Source organism: Pongo pygmaeus, chromosome 13 (assembly GCF_028885625.2).
Source record: "Pongo pygmaeus isolate AG05252 chromosome 13, NHGRI_mPonPyg2-v2.0_pri, whole genome shotgun sequence".
Taxonomy (NCBI): domain Eukaryota; kingdom Metazoa; phylum Chordata; class Mammalia; order Primates; family Hominidae; genus Pongo; species Pongo pygmaeus.
The window spans coordinates 19,662,667-19,685,269 of NC_072386.2; the positions used below are offsets into that span (position 1 = coordinate 19,662,667).

The 22,603-nt window shown below is 50.7% G+C and overlaps 1 protein-coding gene and 1 long non-coding RNA gene across 5 annotated transcripts in view; one reads left to right on the forward strand and one right to left on the reverse strand.

Annotated features, from left to right (window-relative positions):
• Nucleotides 1–17,627, forward strand: part of FBXO10 (F-box protein 10) — a 67,034-nt gene extending 49,407 nt beyond the window's left edge. For 3 of the 4 annotated variants that reach the window (XM_054500256.2, XM_063650449.1, XM_063650447.1), the window contains exons 6-11: nucleotides 1,724–1,794; nucleotides 4,080–4,232; nucleotides 5,219–5,488; nucleotides 9,825–10,138; nucleotides 12,471–12,652; nucleotides 15,816–17,627. In XM_054500256.2, the coding sequence (XP_054356231.1) occupies nucleotides 1,724–1,794; nucleotides 4,080–4,232; nucleotides 5,219–5,488; nucleotides 9,825–10,138; nucleotides 12,471–12,652; nucleotides 15,816–15,990 (1,165 nt within the window). In that variant the 3' untranslated portion in view covers nucleotides 15,991–17,627. The remainder of the gene's footprint in view (nucleotides 1–1,723; nucleotides 1,795–4,079; nucleotides 4,233–5,218; nucleotides 5,489–9,824; nucleotides 10,139–12,470; nucleotides 12,653–15,815) is intronic. The other variant, XM_063650448.1, reaches the window with a different exon arrangement.
• On the reverse strand, nucleotides 12,733–15,985 carry LOC134737994 (uncharacterized). The gene is made up of 2 exons (XR_010123466.1): nucleotides 15,859–15,985; nucleotides 12,733–15,216 (listed from the first exon to the last, which is right to left on the reverse strand). It is a non-coding gene; the product is annotated as an uncharacterized LOC134737994 (long non-coding RNA).
• Nucleotides 17,628–22,603: the final 4,976 nt, after the last annotated feature.

Genomic DNA, 22,603 nt, shown 5'->3' on the forward strand with positions numbered 1-22,603 from the left:
GATTGCAGTGAGCCGAGATGGTGCCACTGCACTCCAGCCTGGGTGACAAGAGCAAGACTCCATTTCAATAAATAAATAAATAAAAATAAATAAGAGAGCAGGAGATGTGAGGACAGAAGCAGAGGTCAGAGTGATGAGGCCACAGCCCAAGAAGTGCAGGCGGCCTCTGGGAGCTGGAAAGGATGAGGAATGGATTCTCCCCTGGAGCCTCCAGATAGAACACAGGTCTGCTGACACTTTGATTTTAGCCCTGTGAAGCCCATTTTGAACTTCTGACCTCCTGAACTGAAAGACAGAAATTTGTATTGTTTCAAGCCACCGAGTTTGTGGTAATTTGTTATAGTAACAATAGGAAACTAATACACCAAGCTGAAAAGTCTGGGCTTTACCTTGGGGATGCTGGGGAACCATGGAAGTTTTGGGTGAGGAATACCATAATTAGATCCATGTCGGGTTCTTAAAACATAGTCATCTTGAAAGAATAGGTTGTGCTTTTTTCCTTTGTTTCTTTGCAATGAGAGATAAGAATCTGGAGCAGGATACAGAATGAAGTTTAAGATCCCTGAAATGGCCTGGATGAGACAAACCATAGCATATATTTTTGCCACAGAAAGTTATATTTTTTTCTCTTTTTATATGTTATATACGTTTCTCTTTTTTCCTTGGATGCATAGAAGCACAGGACTCAAATTGTGCTCATCTGCAGTTAATATCCCATCCTGGGCTCTTGGTACACTGATCTGTCCCCTTCTTCTAAATGTTTTCTCATCCCTCCCATATCTTTATTCTGCTTGCCCCATGTACACACACACACACATTTCTCCAGGTGGCCATGGATCCTTTCTGGAGGCGAGATTTGTAGTAAAAATATGCCAGGGCTCAGTTACTCACGCTGGTAGTCCCAGCTACTTGGGAGGCTGAGGTGGGAGGATCACTTGAGTGCAAGAGGTTGAGGCTAGCCTGAGCAACATAGCAAGAACCCATGTCTTAAACAAAAAAATTGTAAACATTTTCTGTTTCAAACATTTGAGGGTTGGATAAAATACATATAAGGCCAGGCGTGGTGGCTCATGCCTGTAATCCCAGCACTTTAGGAGGCTGAGGCGGACGGGTCACTTGAGGCCAGGAGTTCGAGACCAGCCTGGGCAGCATAGCAAAACCCCATCTCTACAAAAAATACAAAAAATTAGCTGGATGTGGTGGCGCACACGTGTAATCCAGGCTGTGGCATGAACATCGCTTGAACCCAGGAGGTGGAGGTTGCAGTGAGCTGAGATTGTGCCACTACACTCCAGCATGGGCAACAGAGCAAGACCTCAAAAAAAAAAAATGTATATACATATATATGCATGGGTATATATGTAGATGACAGTCAAGTGAGGCTACAGTGAACTGGATATCATTGTGCGTGTATAGCATAGTTGGGGGTTTAGTTTTTGGTCAAGCTGTCCCAGTGACAACTAAACATTTCTATATGCCTGGCTTATAAAGGGACTTTAGGAAATGCTTTTATGCTCCTGTGGACTTGAGCCATAGGGAGGCTCAAGTGATCCTCCACCCCAGCCTCCCAAGAAGCTGGGACTACAGGTGCACACCACCACACCCGGCTAATTTTTTTGTATTTTTTGTAGAGACAGGGTTTCCACGAAAGAAGGCAGTCTCCTGGAAGCATGACATTGATGCCCTGGGCTCACCTCTTTGTTTTGTTCTCCTTCCACTTTAGCGGGAACCACATCTTCAAGGGCCGTGCTGCCGGCATAGCAGTGAATGAGAACGGCAAAGGCCTCATCACAGGTACGGATGGGAACTGCCTGGCACCTGGCAGCCAGGCCAAGGTCCCCTGGCGTCACCCCCCAGCTTCAGGACCTCACACTGCTCCTTTACCCCCACAGACTATGGCCTCTTTCTCTGACTGGTGGGCTGGAGCTCAGGGACGCCAGCTGCATGGTGGCTGTGCTTCTTACAGGAGGGCCTAACACAGAGTGGGTGTCTGCTCCTTCCAGGCCCAGAGCCGACAGGCCCTCACAAGGTGGCTCACAGAACAGTTTCAACAGTTTCAGAAGCACTGATGCCCAACCACCTGTCCGAATCCCTCCTCTTGGTCTTTGTACGGACCTCTGCCTGCTCTGGAAACCTCCACCCGGCTAACCCCTGCTTATCCTTTGGGTGTTAGCTTAACTGTCACTTCCTCCCCATTGTACACGGATACACACACTATACCCAGGATGCCTCCTCTCTAGGGCCTTTGACTTAATTTCTTAGTGGTTTGTGGTGTCCATCTCCTCTGTTATAAAGTGGTAAATTCCACAAGGTGAGGGTCAAGTCCGTCTGGTACATCAATGTAGCCTCAGCACAAAGCAGAGCCAGGCCTGAGATATGAAAGGGATTCCGCAAATACTGGTCCAGGGAATCCCCCTGACTGAACTTATCAGACATGGATTGAGCACGTGTTGTATACAGACCGTGTTCCAGGAGCTACAGGTGCAGCAGTGAACGAGGCTGTCAGCCACTGACATTTTAGGAGAGGAAGTGAATAAATAAATAAAAGCCTACATATATGAGCAAAAAACATCCTATCTGAGGGTGACAAGTGCTCTATGGATAATTAAGGCAAAAGAGGGACTGGGTGGGCATTTGGGATTGTGTGGTCAGGGCAGCCCTCTGAGAAGGTGACAAGGAAACCAGACCCTGAGTGGGAGTGGCTGGAGGAGCTGGGAAAGAACCTTCCGTGTAGGGCCGCCTGTGAGAACAGACTTGGCATGGCCAAGTGGACATCGCTTGTGGGACTGGAGTGTGGTGCACAAGGGGCCTGCAGTCGGGGCATGCAGACAGGAAGAGGCCAGTCACACAGAGAGCCCTGAGCCATTGCAGCCATTGCGCCTCAGTCCCACGAGGCTGTGTCTTCGCTGCCAGTGTTGGAGCAGCAGTGTCATGGACTACGCTTCTGACCCGTGACTCTTTCACCGACCCCAGAGAGGTGGTGGCTCCCAGGAGGAGGAGGGGATGGGTGTGGTCACAGTTCAGAGCTGAGGCTGAGAAGGACAGGTGAGCCTAGCACCTTCTCACAGGCTTGTGGGTAAATGGCCACATTCTGCCTCTGAGGACTCTAAAGCCAGTTTATTTATTTATTTTTTTTTGAGACGGAGTTTCATTCACTCTCGTTGCCCAGGCTGGAGTGCAATGGCGCGATCTCGGCTCACTGCAACCTCCGCCTCCCGGGTTCAAGTGATTCTCCTGCCTCAGCCTCCCGAGTAGCTGGGATTACAGGCATGCGCCACCATGCCCAATTTTGTATTTTTAGTAGAGACGGGGTTTCTCCATGTTGGTCAGGCTGGTCTCGAACTCCCGACCTCAGGTGATCTGCCTGCCTCAGCCTCCCAAAGTACTGGGGTTACAGGTGTGAGCCACCGCATCCGGCCTATTCTTTGTTTTGTTTCCTTTTTGTTTGGTTGGTTGGTTTTTTGGACACCAGTGTCACTCACCAAAGCTAGTTTATTATTTTTTTTGAGGCAGGGTCTCAGTCTGTCATCCAGGCCATAGTGCAGTGGCACAATTATAGCCCACTGCAGCCCTGACCTCCAGGGTTCAAGTGATCCTCCCACCCAGCCTCCCAAGAAGCTGGGACTACAGGCACACACCACCACACCTGGCTAATTTTTTTTGTATTTTTTTGTAGAGACAGGGTTTCCCCATTTTGCCTAGGATGGTCTGGAACTCCTGGGCTCAAGTGATCTACCCGCCTTGGCCTCCCAAAGTACTGGGATTACAGGCATGAGCCATCATGCCTGGCCAAAACTAGTTCATTTTTAATCATCAGTCCTCAAGGCCATTGGGTATCGTAGGTGCCGGGGAGATAGGAGTGCACAAGATAGACACAAGCCTTGCCCTTGGGGAAAGGAGTCAGCAGATAAGTCCCTGAAACATCAGACAGCAGACAAGATTTACAGTGCTAATTGCTGGCAGGGTAAGGCCAGGGCCTTCTGGTCTGGAGTAGCCTTGATCAAAACTGTCCAAGTCCTATTTGCCAGCACTGGAGCTGGCCCTTGGGTACTGACCTTCTTTTCTGCTTCTCTCCATAGAAAATGTCATCCGTGAGAATCAGTGGGGAGGTGTGGACATCCGCCGTGGAGGGATCCCCGTTCTCAGGAGTAACCTCATCTGCTTTGGCTATTCAGATGGTGTGGTTGTGGGAGACGAAGGCAAAGGCCTCATAGAAGGAAATACCATCTACGGTGAGGAGCTTGTTCCCAACCCAGCCGGGGAGGCAGGAAGCCCAGGTTCCATCTCCAGCTTGTGGGTCCTGAGAAGGTCACTGCCTTTCCCTGTGCCTCAAAGACCTCATTTGAACAGGCACTCTCAGGCCACAGTCACCCAGGCCCTCTCAGAACAAAGAGCCTCTTACAAATCACATCGTAGTACAGATTGACCCCATGGGGTTAGCAAAGCAGAAGGCTTTATCCCCTTTTAAAATAGCAAAAGACAGGAGTTGTATCATGTCTTAAGGACAGGACCATTTCAGCCCTGGCTCATGTGCATCTAACTCCTCTTATCCTTTCTTTTGATCCAGAGAACTGAAAATATAATGGGAAAACAAGATAATCACAGGAAGAAAACTCTTCTCACTCACGCAGTGACTTTGGGCTGAGCCTTAATCTGTCTGGACTCTAGCTCTAATAATACAGTGATAATAATAAAGATGACTCAGGCCCACCTCTCTACTCGGCCCTTTCTACGCATGGTCACATTTAATCCTCGTGACTGCCTTCTGAAGGAGGCACAGTTATTAACCCCATTTAAAAGATGAGAAAACTGAGGGACAGAGAGAGGTCTGGTAACCTGCTCAGGATCTCACAGCTGGGAAGTGGTAGGGCTGGGATTCCAACTGAGGCTGCCTCCTATGCAGGGAGGGATTGGTGCCCCCTTGGCACTGTCACTGTGGGCTCATGTGCTTCTGATGTGGACATGTGGCCTTGACAGTCCTCAGAGCACTTTCACGCTGTGTGGAACGAGCCGAACTTGTGAGGTTCACCTGATCCTGATGACCTCTCTTGTGTGAAGGTGAAGTCTGCAGCTAGAGCCACCAAGTGGCTTGTCCAAGGTCATTAGCAAGTCAGGGACTCTCTCCCAGGCCAGTGGCTTTTGCTTCCCCTCTCAGGGAGACTCAGGTGCCGCTTCACCTGAGTTCAGTGTCCGTGACCAGCTCCTCTCACTGTCCCAGCTAACAAGGGCTGTGGTGTGTGGATGATGTCGTCCAGCCTCCCCCATGTCACCAGCAACCACGTCAGCTACAATGGCCTGTATGGAGTGGCAGTATTTAGCCAGAAGGATGGCTCCAGCGAGTTACCTCGAGGCCACAGGGCTCAAGAGAACTTCAGCGAGGATGGGGATGCCATCCTCTGGGAGACAGAGCTGGAGAAGGAGGATGACCCACTGCGCCGGCCCATCACCATAGCTCTTGTTGAGTCTAACAGTATTAATCACAATGGAGGTGAGTGTACCTCCTCAGCCCCTGCTCAAGAACCTTCCATGGCTCCCCACTGTCTTTTTTTTCTCCAATTTAAAACTTTTAATTTAATTTAAATTTAAAAGTAAACTTTAATGTCAAAGATGCAAACCTGGGTAGGGCAGAAAAATCACACACAAGGTTGCCACTTCACACTTGGAGGGTTGCACAGCGGCCAGGCAGAGGCGCTCCTCACTTCCCAGACGGTGTGGGGGCCAGGCAGAGGCGCTCCTCACTTCCCAGACAGTGTGGGGGCCAGGCAGAGGCGCTCCTCACTTCCCAGACGGTGTGGGGGCCAGGCAGAGGCGCTCCTCACTTCCCAGATGGTGGGGTGGCCAGGGAGAGGCGCTCCTCACTTCCCAGACAGTGTGGGAGCCAGGCAGAGGCGCTCCTCACTTCCCAGATGGTGGGGTGGCGGGGCAGAGGCGCTCCTCACTTCCCAGACAGTGTGGGGGCCAGGCAGAGGCGCTCCTCACTTCCCAGACAGTGTGGGGGCCAGGCAGAGGCGCTCCTCACTTCCCAGACAGTGTGGGAGCCAGGCAGAGGCGCTCCTCACTTCCCAGACAGTGTGGGAGCCAGGCAGAGGCGCTCCTCACTTCCCAGATGGTGGGGTGGCTGGGCAGAGGCGCTCCTCACTTCCCAGACGGTGTGGGTGCCAGCCAGAGGCGCTCCTCACTTCCCAGACGGTGGGGTGGCCAGGAAGAGGCGCTCCTCACTTCCCAGACGGTGTGGGGGCCGGGCAGAGGCGCTCCTCACTTCCCAGACGGTGTGGGGGCCGGGCAGAGGCGCTCCTCACTTCCCAGACGGTGTGGGGGCCGGGCAGAGGCGCTCCTCACTTCCCAGACGGTGTGGGGGCCGGGCAGAGGCGCTCCTCACTTCCCAGACGGTGTGGGGGCCGGGCAGAGGCGCTCCTCACTTCCCAGACGGTGTGGGGGCCGGGCAGAGGCGCTCCTCACTTCCCAGACGGTGTGGGGGCCGGGCAGAGGCGCTCCTCACTTCCCAGACGGTGTGGGGGCCGGGCAGAGGCGCTCCTCACTTCCCAGACGGTGTGGGGGCCGGGCAGAGGCGCTCCTCACTTCCCAGACGGTGTGGGGGCCGGGCAGAGGCGCTCCTCACTTCCCAGACGGTGTGGGGGCCGGGCAGAGGCGCTCCTCACTTCCCAGACGGTGTGGGGGCCGGGCAGAGGCGCTCCTCACTTCCCAGACGGTGTGGGGGCCGGGCAGAGGCGCTCCTCACTTCCCAGACGGTGTGGGGGCCGGGCAGAGGCGCTCCTCACTTCCCAGACGGTGTGGGGGCCGGGCAGAGGCGCTCCTCACTTCCCAGACGGTGGGGTGGCCGGGCAGAGGCGCTCCTCACTTCCCAGACAGTGTGGGGGCCGGGCAGAGGCGCTTCTCACTTCCCAGACAGTGTGGGGGCCGGGCAGAGGCGCTTCTCACTTCCCAGACAGTGTGGGGGCCGGGCAGAGGCGCTCCTCACTTCCCAGACAGTGTGGGGGCCGGGCAGAGGCGCTCCTCACTTCCCAGACGGTGGGGTGGCTGAGCAGAGGCGCTCCTTATTTTTGAGACGGTGCGGCCGCCAGGCAGGGCCTTCTGCAGACTGATCCCAACTTGCCCTCAGGCCTCATCAGCCACTTCTTCCAGCCTGATCCCCAATCCCTCTATTTATTCATTAAACTTGAATCCATTCTTTCCCGCCTCCTAACCCGCTGGCCTTTCTCCCATCCACACGTCCCAAATTAACTTGAACTTCAAAACCTGCTGTGAATGTCCCCCTTCATGCCTTCCTCCTTTGAACTGGGGCCTCCCCATCCCCACTGGCACTTGTTAGGAGGCCTCGCGACTGTATTTATTTCTGTGGCTGTTTCATCAACACTGATAGGCCGTGAACTTAAGACAAAGAACTGAAGCCCACCCAGCTCAGTGCCCCTGTCCCTGCAGTACCAAATCCCACCTCTGGCACCCACGCTTTTAATCAACTCTAGGATACATTTCTCAAAATTCAACATCTCCCATGAGAGGCATATCATGGTTTAATTGGCAGTGAGTTTTCCTTCTTAGAGAGGCGGAAAATAAAAGTGTTTTAAATCCATGTTATCCTAAACCTGATGAAGAATGGAGGCCAGGTGCCAGGGATCAAGCCTGTAATCCCAGGACTTTGGGAGGCCAAGACGGGGGGACTGCTTGAGGCCAGGTGTTCAAGACCCACCTGGGCAACATAACAAGACTTGGTTTCTACAAAAAAAAAAAAAAAAAAAGAAAAGATGGAGAAGAAAAAGAAAAATTAGCTGGATCTGGTGGCATGTGCCTGTGGTCCCAGCTACTCAGGAGGCGGGAGTATCACTTGAGCCCAGGAGTTCAAGGCTGCAGTGAGGTTTGATTGCACCACTGTACTCTAGGTGCTCAGAGCTCAGGAACGACAGGAGCAAAACCCTGTCTTAAAAGAAAAAAAAAAAAAAAAAAAAAAAGATGGTAGAAGATGTTTGATATTTCTTGAATTAAAAAAAAAAAATTACTGTGTAGTTCATCTAACTCCAGGGCTCCCAAAGCTAGCTGATTATCAAAATCACTGTGGGGTGGGGGTTGGAGGGTAGGATGGATGGGTGGGTCGGGAAATGGAGGAACACTTATTCAGAACAGATTCCTGGGCCAGGTGCAGTGGCTCACACCTGTAACCCTAACACTTTGAGAGGCCAAGGCAGGAGGATCGCTTGAGTTTAGGAGTTCAAGACCAGCCTAGGCAGCATAGAGAGACCTCAATCTCTACTGAGAAAAAAATTTTTTTTTCAGATTAGCTGGGCATGGTGGTACATGCCTGTAGTTCCAACTACTAGGGAGGCTGAAGTAGGAGGATGCTTGAGCTCAGGACTCAGAGTTTGAGGTTGCAGTGAGCTATGATGGTGCCACTGCACTACTGCCTGGGCAACAGAGCAAGGCCCTGTCTCTAAAACAAAATTAAATTAAATTAAAAGAGATTCCTGGGCCTGGTAAGCACTTGCTTCTGGTAGTGGTAGAGGACAGGGAGATGGATAACCAGCAGCCCCAACCCACTTATTCGGAAAATGAGTTCTGTCCCCTCCCAGGTCAGAGTTTCCTCCATGTGGCCATGCTGTCTGTCCGGTACAACAGGCAAAGCCACCTACATTCACAAATACTTATTTTTGTTGTTCTCAACCAAGCCAGGAGAAGCAACAGGCTGGTGCCACCAAGAGATTTGAGCTTGCAGGCTCATGGCTCCAGTCACTGCTGCAGGGCCCCAGTCATCGTCCTGCACACGACCTCCCCCAGCACTGCCCCAACCCTTGTTGCTGTTGTGGTGGGCAGAGGGACCTACCGCAGAGCCCTCCCCTCCTCGACCCCGGGTCTGGCTGCCCTGCTTTCTTTTCCTGACAAGCCATGGGGCTCTAATCCTGCTGACTTGGGGCTTTTCTCCTCATGTACCTAGTGTCTCTAAGTACACACAACCGCAAGCGTCAGTTTTCCTTTCCCAAATTTCAAACACATTTTTGACACATATTACTCGCTTAGTAAGTTTTTGTACTCCAAAATTACAGAACTTACATTAAGAAGAAAATTTCCGGCCAGGCATGGTGGCTCACGCCTGTAATCCCAGCACTTTGGGAGGCTGAGGTGGGTGGATCACGAGGTCAGGAGATCAAGACCATCCTGGCTAACACGGTGAAACCCCGTCTCTACTAAAAATACAAAAAATTAGCTGAGCGTGGTGGTGGGCGACTGTAGTCCCAGCTGCTCGGGAGGCTGAGGCAGGAGAATGGCGTGAACCCAGGAGGCGGAGGTTGCAGTGAGCCAAGATGGCGCCACTGAACTCCAGCCTGGGTGACAGAGCGAGACTCCGTCTCAAAAAAAAAAAAAAGAAAATTTCCCCAAACAGTAGGGAGGCAGATTCCAGCTTAGTATAGGAAGGAGAGCAAAGCAAGACCCTCTAATGAGTAGATCTGCCTGTCCAGAGGGGGAGTGAGCAGCCCGTCGGGGAGGTGTAAGTGGCAGTAGGATGGCGGTGGTACAGGAGGCATTCAAGCACACGGTGGGAGCTCAGGCCAGAGGAGCCTTCTCACATCATGTTTCCCTGGCTGCACTGAATAAGGACTTCATGCAGAAGAACCAGAGTTTTGTTGACACACCTGGATATCCTCCTGCTGTTTCATCAGCTTGGAAGATGCAAACTCAAGGGTTGTTTCTGAGTGTTGGTACCTCTTCTCCACTCCGTTCTCCTGGAGTGCACAATTCAGGGAAGGTTTTTCCTGACTGGTGGCGTCAGGGCTGACCCTGGGACCCCTTGTGCTTTCCAACCCCTCCACCCATAGCCTCAGGACTCTATGTCCAGAGCAGCGAGGCACTGCATGTCATCACCAATGTGATCCACGCGAATGGGGACAGAGGCATTACTGTGGCCCAGAGCAGCCAACCCACTCGAGTGGCCAACAACAGCATCTCCTGCAACCGGCAAAGTGGGGTCAAGGTTGAGGCCCAGTGCAAAGTGGAGCTCCGGGGCAATGGTATCTATGACAACAGAGGCCACGGCATTATCACCAAGGGCGACAGCACCATCGTCATTGAAAACGATATCATTGGCAACCGGGGCAGCGGGCTGCAGCTGCTGCCCAGGTCCGACACTAAAGTGAGTATGTCTGCATGTGTGTGACGTGTGGTGCCCACACAGGGCACAACCCTGGGACAGTCCTCGTGGCCTCTGCTGAGAACAGAACTGTAATCACTCAGCACTACAAGGGACAGTATCCCTCCTGCCAGGACTCAGCCTGGGAAATGTGGGTGGGACTTCCCACAGGAGGGGACAGAGAAACTGAGTCCTGAAGGATGAACAAGGGCTCACCAGCAGGAAGCCAGGGATGGGGTGTCACCTCCTTGTCATGGCGTTGGGAGCCTCCCGAGGTATCTTCATGGTCTCCAGGTCAAGGTCAGGACTATTTCAGCTCTTTCCTTAACAGAATAATCATGCACAGTGCCTGGTGTACAGTAGATGCTTAATCAGGAGAGAGATCCTGCCTTGGGGCCTTTGCATACACTCTTCCCTATATACCCCACATACCCCCTGCCCCCCTTGCACTGCAGTCCTGCAGCTTAGCTGTGTCTTTGTTCAGGAAGAGTCCCTGAGCCCCCACCTCCCACCCCAGGCTGTTTGAGGTACCTCTTGTCTAGTGCTTTTGCCCACACATACCTCACAGAGCACTCCCCACAGGGCTTGGTCCTCACAGAGCACTCCCCACAGGGCTTGGTCCTCACAGAGCACTCCCCACAGGGCTTGGTCCTCACAGAGCACTCCCCACAGTGCTTGGTCCTCACAGAGCACTCCCCACAGGGCTTGGTCCTCACAGAGCACTCCCCACAGGGCTTGGTCCTCACAGAGCACTCCCCACAGGGCTTGGTCCTCACAGAGCACTCCCCACAGGGATTGGTCCTCACAGAGCACTCCCCACAGGGCTTGGTCCTCACAGAGCACTCCCCACAGGGATTGGTCCTCACAGAGCACTCCCCACAGTGCTTGGTCCTCACAGGGCACTCCCCACAGGGCTTGGAATCTCTTCCTTTACCTATTTGTCTCCCCACCGGACTGAGCTCTGAGCACCTTTCTTTGCAGAGCCCTGTTTCGTTGTGGAGCCAAACAGATCTTGTTCCTGCCCTTATGGAATTACGATCCCAAGGGCTCTATTTTTATTTTTAGTTCAACAGTTTTTGGGGTACAGGTGGTTTTTGGTTATATGGATAAGTTCTTTAGTGGTGAATTCTGAGATTTTGGCGCCCCTGTCACTCAAGCAGTGTACAGTGTACCCAATATATAGTCTTTTATCCCTCACCCTGCTCCCACCCTTCCCCCCGAGTCACCAAAGTCCATTATATCATTCTTATGCCTTTTGTTCCTCATTAGCGTAGCTCCCACTTATAAGTAGTGAGCAAGTAAGGACATAGGATATTTGGTTTTCCATTCCTGAGTTACTTCTCTTAGAATAATGGCCTCCAAGTCCATCCAAGTTGCTGCAAAGGCCGTTATTTCATTCTGTTTATGGCTGAGTAGTATTCTGTGGTATATATATACCACCTTTTTTTTTTTTTTTTTTTTTTGAGATGGAGTTTCACTCTTTTGCCCAGGCTGGAGTGCAATGGCATGATCTCAGCTCACTGCAACCTCCGCCTCCCAGGTTCAAGCCATTCTCCTGCCTCAGCCTCCCAAGTAGCTGGGATTACAGGCATGTGCCGCCATGCCCAGCTAATTTTGTATTTTTAGTAGAGACACCATGTTGGTCAGGCTGGTCTGAAACTCCTGACCTCAGGTGATCCACCCGCCTCAGCCTCCCAAAGTGCTGGGATTACAGGTGTGAGCCACTGCACCCGGCCTATACCACATTTCTTTATCCACTCTTTGGCTGATGGGCAGTTAGGTTGGTTGCATATTTTTGCAATTGTAAATTGTCCTGCTATCAATATGTGTGTGCATATGACTTTTTTTCCTTTAGGTAGACATCCAGTAGTGGGATTGCTGGGTCGCCTAAAGCCTCTTTACAGTTCTGCAGCTTCATGGGTTAGTGACTTTAGGCAAAGAGTAAAGAATGCTGGGGCTTTGCCTCTGAGCACTGCGGGAGCAGAGGAAGGGAGAGAGGGACACACTTTTGTCTCAGTTGGGTTGCCAGTGGCCCTGACTTCTGACACTACCTCCCCTCTCTGCCAGGCCTTTGCATATTGTTTCTCCTTCCTACAACAGCTCTCCCTGTTCTGCAGCTGATAAATGCCTACAACTTACCTATCACCTCTTCCAGGAAGGCTTCCCTGGCTCCCCCAGGCTGTTCTTGGTGCCCTCCTTTGAGCTCACAGGCTCTTCACTGACCTGCCTAGCATGTTCCTGCCTCTTGGTTTTAGAACTGATAATTCACGTGCCCAGCTCTCCCACTCAGTCTGTGAATCCCTGAGGTGTGACAATCTCTGGCTGCCTCTCCCAGGTAATAAAGAACCGGATCCACTCGTTCCGGGCCTACGGCATCGCAGTGCGGGGCCGTGCCAAGGCCCTGGTGCAGGAAAACATCATCTTCCAGGGCAAAACCAGTAAGACCATCTTTCAGCAGATCTCAAACAACCGAGAATGCATCATGCAAAACAACAAGTTCCTGGTCTTCAAGAAAAAGTGAGTGCTTGGGGTTGCCTGAACCAGTCCTCTAGAGCCACAGTAAGCTCCCTGAAGAAGCCAGGCCCACACCCATGGACTGTGGCTGCCCGGGCTCCCTGCAACCCTGCCAGCTGTCGACGCCAGTCAGAAAGAGGCCTGTGTCTGGCTCTATGTCAGGCCTGGGCTGAGGACTCCCCAGGAGGGAATAAGCTTTTTAAGAGTCAGGAGGACATGGTTTCAAATCTCAGCTCTGCAGGTTACTGGCTGTGTGACCTTGGGCAACTTACTTCACATCTTTGAGCCTTAGTAAAATCCACTTAATAAGATCACACTATCTGGCTGAATCTCTGAGGGGTTGTAAAAATGTTAGTTGATGCTGCTGCTGTCCTTTAGTCACTCTGCCTCAATGTATCACAATTGCCGCCACCCATCTTCCTCAAACCTCTCTGTCCTTTCACGTTCCCCACTTCAGCGACATCACCATCCACTCAGTGTTCTGAGAACAACACTTCTGCTCCCTTTTTCTCCCTAATCCGAAGATGTCCAGTCAGTCACCAGGTCTTGTTGATTCTGCTTCTAAAATGTTCCTTTTTCCAGCACCTCCTCTTCCCCAACTTCTGCCATCCTAATTCAGGTCTCAGCACCGCTCACCCTAACCTGTACTGCCTGTGTTACTGCAATGCACAGCTGTTCCAGTTGCTTCTGCTTGGGCTGTGTTCTGATTGGTCCATGCTTTCGCTTTTGCATTCTGGTTGTAAAATCATACTGATATTTGCTGTAGTTGGTATCACTACTGCACCGCCAATGTCACCTGTCCCCCTGCAGCAGCCTCCTGCCAGTCTCCCTGCCCGTGGCCACCCCCTGCTCCACTCTGGAGGTTGTCCCATGCATCCTGCCAGGTTCTTCTTTCTAAGTGAGAGCTCTGGTCACATCACATCCGTGGTTAAAAACCTCTCATGGATCTTCATGTTCTGTAGTAATGATCTCCATACTTTTTGTATCACACACCCTCTCGGGAAAAAATATTCTTTGAAGAAACCCCCTGATGTAGGTATACCTAATATTTATTTATTTATTTAGAGACCAAGTCTCACTGTGTTGCCCAGGCTGCAGTGCAGTGGTACGACCTCGGCTCACTGCAACCTCTTCCTCCCAGGTTCAAGCGATCCTCCTGCCTCAGCCTCCTGAGCAGCTGGGATTACAGGTGCCCACCACCACTCCCGGCTGTGTTTTTAGTAGAGACGGTTTTGCCATGTTGACCAGCCTGGTCTTGAACTCCTGACCTCAGGTGATCCACCTGCCTTAGCCTCCCAAAGTACTGAGATTACAGGTGTGAGCCACTGCACCTCACCGGTATACCTATTTATAACTTATATGTGTGTATTCTAGCAGTATATTATTTACATTATAAACTATCCCCAAAATAGAAAATTTTAAAGTATAAAGTTAAAAAAAACCAAAATTCTAGTATTTTCTTCCCATATCCCAGCAGATTATATTGTGGACTCCCTGGGATCCACCTCCTCTTCCCCTTTGGAGACCCCAGGGCACAGGATACGGCCTGTACTTTGCCAATGCCAGCTCTGGTATTGTCCACTGTGTACCCTGAGGTCCTAATTGTCTTTTCCAACCTCTCATTTCATCACTCCTTTTCAGTTGTGCTCCCCTGCTGCCAAACTCAAATACATGCAGTCCTCCCGACATAGCTTAGGCCTTTTTACTCGCATGCTAGTAGCCAACCTCTGATTCTGTCCACACCTTTCCAGTCCTTTCATTGTAACATCGTTATCATAAAAATACATATAAGACAATGTGTTGCCTTAAGCAAATGGAGACTTAGTGTGTAAAGCTGGTTCCTTGTAACTCAAGCATCAGAAAACTCTGACCACAGCTTCACTATCATTTTTTCCTTGGCCCTCCATGCTGTCTACAAGAGTTTGGGTGACTGGAAACCCACCAACTTCTATCCCCCATAGATTTGCATTTTCCCAAATGTCATATAAAAGAAATTGTGGCCGGGTGCGGTGGCTCACGCCTGTAATCCCAGCACTTTGGGAGGCCAAGGTGGGTGGATCACCTGAGGTCGGGATTTCGAGACTAGCCTGGCCAACATGGTGAAACCCCATCTCTACTAAAAATACAAAAATTAGCTGGGCGTCATGGCACACAACTGTAGTCCCAGCTACTCGGGAGGCTGAGGCAGGAGGATCACTTGAACCTGGGAGGAAGAGGTTGCAGTGAACCCAGATCGCACTACTGCACTCCAGCCTGGGTAACAGAGCAAGAGTCTGTCTCAGAAAAAAAAAAATTAAAAATTAAAAAATAAAAGTAAAAACAAAAAAAAACCCAGAAATCCTGCAGTATGTAGTCTTTTGAGTCTGGCTTCTTTCACTTAGCCTAACATGCTGGAGATTCATTCATGGTGTTGCATGTAAGGCGTTCATTCCTTTCAATTGCTGAGTAGTCTTCCCCTGTGTGGGTGTACTGCACATTTATTCAGTCATCAGCTGAAGGGTATTTAGGTAGTTTCTAGTTTTTGGTGATTATGAATAAAGCTTCTGTAAACATCTGTGGTCATAGAGCTGAAAAGAAATGAAAGAGGAAAAGCTGGCACCGTGGCACACACCTGTAATCCCAGCTACTTGGGAAGCTGAGGCAGGAGGATCACTTGAGCCCAGGAGTTTAAGACCGGCTTGGGCAACATAATGAGACCCTGTCTCACAACAACCACCCTATGATCTTATCCAGGTCCTTATTTAAAGTGGGGAAATCGGCTGGGTGCAGTGGCTCAAGCCTATAATCCCAGCACTTCGGGAGGCTGAGGTGGGAGGATCACTTGAGCCCAGGAGGTTGAGGCTGCAGTGAGCCATGATCATGCCACTGCACCCCAGCCTGGGCAACAGAGTGTCTCAAAGCGGGAAAATTGAGGCCTACAGAGGGACCTTGTCCAAGGCTACATGCAGAGTTGAAGGCAGAGCTGGACGTGGAATGCAGGGCTTTTGCCCCTTAGTTTCTCAACAGCCCACCTCTTTGGACTAACACTAAACTGGAAGATAAAACCTACACCCAGATTTAAACACCTGGATCCACCGATCTGGAACCAAAGTTAAGACTGTGCAGGGCACTCAGCCAGCACTGCACGCCCCTCAGAAGTTCACTGACTTTCATTTTGCACCTCCAGGTCTGATACGTGGCGCCTGGTGAACCCACCAGCACGGCCCCACCTTGAAAATTCTCTCAGACGTCCCTCGGCAGCCCACAATGGGCAGAAGGTGACAGCCATGGCAACGAGGATCACAGCCCGGGTGGAAGGTGGTTTCCACAGCAACCGCAGTGTCTTCTGCACCATCCTGTGAGGACACAGACCTGCTTCAGGGCCAAGCCTGGATGGGTGCTCAGAGGAGCTAAGGTGGAAATAGTGCCTGAGAAGACTCCGCCCCTCCCCCTCCCCCTCGAACAAATGGGTCCCAGGCCTCCAAAACACGGTACCTCCAGAACACTTCAGCTCCACAGCCCATAGCAAGAAGAAAGTGGGCAATGTTTTTCAGGGAGAAGGGATAGAAGCTGGTGGGTTTCCAGTCACTCAGTCTATAAAGATTGTGAAGAGCTGGGGAAGCTCAAATGCTGAAGCTTTTGGTCATGATTTTCTCTGAGTTCTAAGGAACCGTGTTTTACACACAGCAAACCCAGACTCTTCTCAGGAAAGAGCAGATTTACTTCTGATGGCGGGAAGTGGTTCTAGTGAGGTGGAGAGAGACAACTGCTCCAGAATTTTCCCCTTTGCTAGACCTGTCTCCCTCTCAATCCCTCCAGGGACCCCACCACACCCTCCCAGCTGTCTTTGGAGGCTGGAGGAGTTGAGTTTGGTTGACTTGAGGACTTGGACATGGACCTGGGAGGGAGGAAGGACCTGGGAACAACAGGAGGCCCCATGGAAAGGCTGCCCCAGGGATGACAAGAGGGACACGCTGAAACGGGTGGGGCTGCAGCGTGCAGGCAGGTGCTAGGCTGGGTGGGCAGGGATGCACAAGGCTCTACTCCATCCCCAGAGAGCTCCCAAACGCAGGAGGATTCAAACCCCATGTGAGCGCGCCCACACCAGCCGCCCCTCCTGAGCACCAGCCTGTTCAGATGGGGGTACCTGGGCCTCTCGTTCGCATCTGTGTTCTCATGGCTGACCCTCCCAAGCCTGCCCACTCTGTGCCTTGGCTCATGCTCTTTCCTCCTCCCGGCCAGCATGCCCTTCTCCCCCATCGCCGTGTCCCCGTTCCTCAAGGGTTAGCCGAGACACTGCCACCTCCACATAGCTCTCCCTGCTCTTTCCGCCTCTGGGCCTCAGTGGCCTTTCTCTGCTCCCTCTCAGGGTACTGAGCACTTTCTGCCTTGTCCTGGAGCTCTCTGGGTCTATAGCCTGACCCCCCACTCACCTGTGTGCTCCCCGTAGGTAGGGCCACATCTGACTGTGTCCCCAGATCCCAGCCTGGGGCTGGGGTAGGATTAGTGGCCTGAGTGAGGAGAGGAAGGCCAGCTCCCAGAGGACTTTACTGAACCGTACTGTGAATATGTCCAAGTCCCAAAGCCAGGCGAGCTCAGACCCCACTGCTTGAGGAACGGGGCTGGATGCAGGGTCAGCTTAGCCTGAACAATCCCCTCCCACTCGGCCTTTCCTGTGGGGCCTTCACCAGCCTGCTGGGGTCACTGTCGTGCACTTGGCTGCATGGCTGGTTCTATTGGCCCTAGGTGCTGCTCTGTTGGGTGGGATGGGAGGGGGTAGAGGGAGCCAGGAGCACTGGGTTCTCCCTGAGAACATTGGGCACAAGAGTACTGGCCTCTTCTATCCCTGGCACTGTCCTTTGCACTTGTTTGGTGGCCCCAATGTGAGTCGCTGTACAAAATGCTGCCTTTACTATTTTCTAAGAAATGACTTTTCTGTGAACCAACAGTAACAAAAACCTCAGTAACCAAAATAAAGTTCTATATTTTAAAAAAGGCACTTTTGGAAGCCTTTCCTTGGTCTGGGCATATACTGGGGCTCCCAGCTGGCCAGGCCCAGCCCTGTTTCCTCTGAAGGAGACAGGAGAATCCTGGGGCCATCTTGTTGGGTCAGCTTGTTCCTGTGACAGTTCCAGATATAGGGCTGAAGGGCTCAATCGGGCTATAATTCCACTCCTGCCTGCTTGCCCAGTGGGGTTCTGTGAAGACAACAGAAACAGGCTGTTCCTGTGGATCACTGGACTGTCAGCTTAGGGACCTCAGACTCCAGAGCACACTTCCCCAACTTCACTTACTCAGCATCTTAGAATTTTTGCTATATCCATATGTCACCTGAGAAGTTAGTACTTTTTTCTTTAAATCTACTTAATTTTTAGAAGTTTTAAATATGCAAAAAAATTGAGCAGATGATTACTAGAGTTCCCATATCACCCTTGCCACCCCCAAGTTTCCGTGTTATTAACATCTTATGCTATCAGTGTATATTTGTAAAAATTCATAAACTAGTACTGGTACATTATTAACTAAAGTCCATAGTTTATTCAGATTTCTTTTTTTCTTTTTGAAACGGGATCTCACTTTGTTGCCCAGGCTAGAGTGCAGTGGCATGATCATGGTTCACCACAGCTTTGACCTCCCCAGGCTCACTCAGGTGATCCTCCCACCTCAGCCTCCTGAGCAGCTGGGACTACAGGCATGCGCCACCATGCCTGGCTAATTTATGTATTTTTTTTGTAGAGATGGGGTTTTGCCATGTTGCCTAGTCCGGTCTCAAACTCCTGGGCTCAAGTGATCCGCCTGCTTCAACGCCCCAAAGTGCTGGGATTACAAACATGAGCCACTGTGCCTGGCCTCAGATTTCTTTAGTTTGTTATCTAATGTCCTTTTTCCATTCCAGGATCCCATCCTACAACATGTCTTTTTTTCACACACTGAAAATACTTTTTGTATTACTATAAATATACATTAAACTATTAAAATGAAAATATTCATTGGTTTTGGTAGTTAACTAATGTTTGCTGCCCCTCAGGGAGAGTAGCATGCCCTATCATGTTGCCACGTGACCTGATTTGCCCAGTGAATGTGGGCAGAAGTGGTTAATGGTTACTTCTGGGCAGAAGCTTTAAGGGCCAGCAGAACTTGCCCCGATCGTGTGTCCCTCTGCCAGTAGACCACCATGTGTCAGACATGGCAGCCTGAGTCCCAGGGTGAAGCTAAGCTGGAGCAGGGTCCCAGGTGCCTGCTGGCTGACAGACATGTGCCACAAGCAAATGAACTTTGTTGAAACCAGACATTTGAGGGCCATTTGTCACTTCAGCTTAGCCTAACCAGCAGAACACAAGTACTTTATTACATCCCTGAGCCACCAAAAATCATCTCAAGTTCTGTCAATAATATATTAAACATCGACTTGGTGAGGTCATTGTCCCCATTTTGGAGGCTGGGAGTGCTGATGCTCCTGAGATCCGGCAGGGGAAAGTTCCCTATCAGATGTTAAGAGCTTGTAGGCAGAGAGCTGTGGGGAGGGCTATTACCTGGAGCAAAGGTGGCTGGGAAGGGAACAGCTGGGACACAATTTCCCTCCAGGTCATTTGGAGGCAGAAGTGGGAGGAACAGAACACCCACCTTAGCTCTTGTGTTTGGGGAAGAATCAGGGAGTGCGGGTGCTTTGCGCAACAGGCCAGACTTGCCCAAGAAAACTGAGCCCATGTAACTTTTTACTTAATTGAGCCAAAGTCTCTCTCCCTGGCTAAATTTTACCCCCTCCTTCAGAAGCTCCTTAGTCACTACCTCTATGGAACACCTTCCCGTCTCTGCAAATAACAGTTAACTGTGCCTTCTCCATGCTCCTGTGCCCACTCAGCCACATGCCACCTGCAGATGGCACTGAATCCTCTCTCTCTTCGGTCTGTTGATTGAGAGCAGGGACTTTGCCCATCTTGTTCACTGTTGATTCTCTATGCCCAGCACAGAGCAAAACTCACTAAGAGTTGGATGGATGGTGGACAGACAGGCAGACAAATGAGGAAACAAACTCAACCTCATTCCTAGAATCTCTACCTCCTGGGGCCCCCAAAGGACATCTCTTCACTCTGTTCTGTGACAGCTCTTCAGAGATTTGCAGGCAGCACCCTCATCCCCCTGGGGTCTGCTGCCCTCCTGGGTTCCTCTTGTATGTGCCAGTTTGCAGGGTGTCTCTTCACCACTCTGATCATTTCTCTAGACTCACTCCAGTGGCCTGGGTAGGTCTGGGAGAACCCAAAGAAGCAGAGTTGAGGAGTCCTGTCCTGTATCTCAGGAGGAATGGCCCATCTCCATGGGCAGCACTCATGGATCTAAAGAGAATTCTCTAAGGCACTGTGTTTCCTTGGAATCATTTGCTTTCAGTCTGCAGTAGCTTCCCTCCCACCCACAGGAATACTACCACGGGTGAAGGCTTCACTCTGGTGCAGAGTTCACAAGAGGTTCCAGGTGACCTCTACCCAAGCAGCTTATACTGTGTCCTCCCTGGACTTCCCTGTTGGCCAGTCAGGCCCAAACACTGATGTTGCTGATGGGAATGTACAAGCACAGCAAACACCAGTATGATTTCATCATCTAGGCCTCCAGGTCTTGGTGAGGCCACTGCCCTGGTGCCCAGAAGAAGTCCTAAGTACAGCGGATGTGGACATGGTATGGCCAGACCAGGCAAGAGCCAGAGTTGAGCCTTGGAACAGCACATGAGCCTATACTGTCAACAGCACCCCTGGGCCCACCTTCTTCAATCTCCCTTCTGACAACACAGAGCAAGCTTTCTCTCCAAATGCATCCTCATGGTGGGCTCACGTGGGGCATGCTAGGCTTATTCCTACCCGGATCAGCGTCCCGACATAGGCATGCTCGCCCCATTGGTACCTTCTCACTACCCTCCAGACCTCTGCAGGGTGCCCTTCATGGAGCTCCTGAGCCCATCAGCTGTGGTTAGTGTGCTTTTTAAATGAAGTCAAACCTAGCATGGCCTCCTGGTGCAGCCTGAGCTACCCATCACAGAGCTGTCACCTCTACTCTGAGCCCAGTTCTTGCCTGAGTGCAGCTGAAGATCCCATCTGTCTGGTGGTCAGGATTGCATTTCACTTCCTGCTTCAGGCCCATCATTCATGTCATCCTCTATTCTCCGCTAAAAGGCCAGAGCTCCTTGGATAAAAGACTGATTCAAAGCTGGGCGTGGTGGTGCATGCCTATAGTCCTAGCTACTCAGAAGGCTGAGGCAGGAAGATGGCTTGAGCCCAGGAGTGGAGTGAGCTGACTGTACCACCGCTCTCCAGCCTGAGTGACAGAGCAAGACCCTGTCTCTAAAAAGCAAAACCACAACAAAAGACTGACTCCAGGGCTGCAGCAGGGAAAGTACAAGGTAGGCCTGGAATATCTTATGCCAGAAAGTAAGGAAGCACCCTTAAAACGATGGGATCCAGAAGGTTTCCTGAAGGAACTCAAGATTGGCCAAATAAGTACAATCTGGGCATCACAAGGAATCACAGTAACAGACTCCACATAGAACACGACTCTTGAGTGTATGCCAATAACTAAATGAACACAAAACTTCTAAGGTCGAGAAAACAAACTCTGCCTTATAAGAGCATGCCAATAATTAGAAGAAATGATAATGTTGCAAAATCGCCATTTTGCAACCATCTTGGGAATTGATTCAGCAAGAATCATCAATTGAGGCTGAAACTAGTAGGTGAAAGTTTGATGAGGAACAGGATACTTAGTTTCAAAGTATCCCTCCACCAATTACTTATTAAAAGGAAAAACAGTAACTTCAATGGGGAAAACACAACCTTAACTAATAAAAGTTAACACCAGCAAGGAAAGCCCAGTCCCACATCATGGGCCCCTAATGTGATGCATGTGGTCACAGCATCACTTCTGTGCTATTCCTGCCAAAAATGTAAATCCTGGATCCGATCACGGGAAAGCCCCAAATGTAAACTGACAGACACCCTACAGAATAACACCTCACTCTCCAAAATGTCAAAGCCAAGAAAGGCCAATAAAAATCTGAACTGTTTCAGATTAAGCAAGATCAAAGAGGCATAGTGCTCAGTAAAATTTGAACATGAACTGCGGGCTAAGTCATAGTATTGTGTTATTGTCTTATTTCCTGCATCTGATGGACTGTGGTTATGGAAGAGAAAGTCCTGATTCTGAGGATGTACACACTGAAAAAGTACTTATGGATAGAAGGGTAGGATGTTTTCCTCAAATGGTTCAAAAAGAAATCTCATGTCTAAAGCAAATAGTAAATGGGACAAAGTATTAATAGTTGGAGAATCTGGGTAAAGGATATACAAGAGTTCTTGCAAGTTTTCTCTGTGTGAAACTGTATCAAAATACTTTTTTAAAAGAGGAGACACTTGAAAGAATGTTATGTAATTCACTATTTCCAGGTTAGGGTCTCCTGCAAATGTGGTAACTATGCCTTCTTTGACCTCATCCCAATTAACAGTGTCCAACAGGTCAGGGCAGCAAGCAGAGACTTCCCTCCAAGGAACAGACTTCATTCTGTTAATCAGACCCTGCCAAGTTAAGACTATCCCACAAACTACAAATCTTCAGGGCACCAGCATCTGGCTCACAGTCCCCCTTTCTTCAATGAGGCCACCAGGAGACATTCTGGCAAATAGCTTGGTGAGATCAAGGTATCCTCTGGGAATCTATTAGTGAACAAATGGGTTTCTACAGCCAGAAGAAACCCTAGTACAATCCCATTATTCTGCAAGTATTTACTACCTACTAACCCTGCCAAGGAAAGTACGGTTCATGCCAACTCATTCTGCAGACACTGACCACTTCTATGTCAGGTATTGTGCTAGGTGGAGCCCTCTTCTGAGCCTTTCCTAAGAACTCACAAATCTCCTAATGTACAGAAATTTGCTTTTTAGCCTCTTGGAATGTGTCCCCGACATTTAGCAAGATACACCTGTTGACACACAT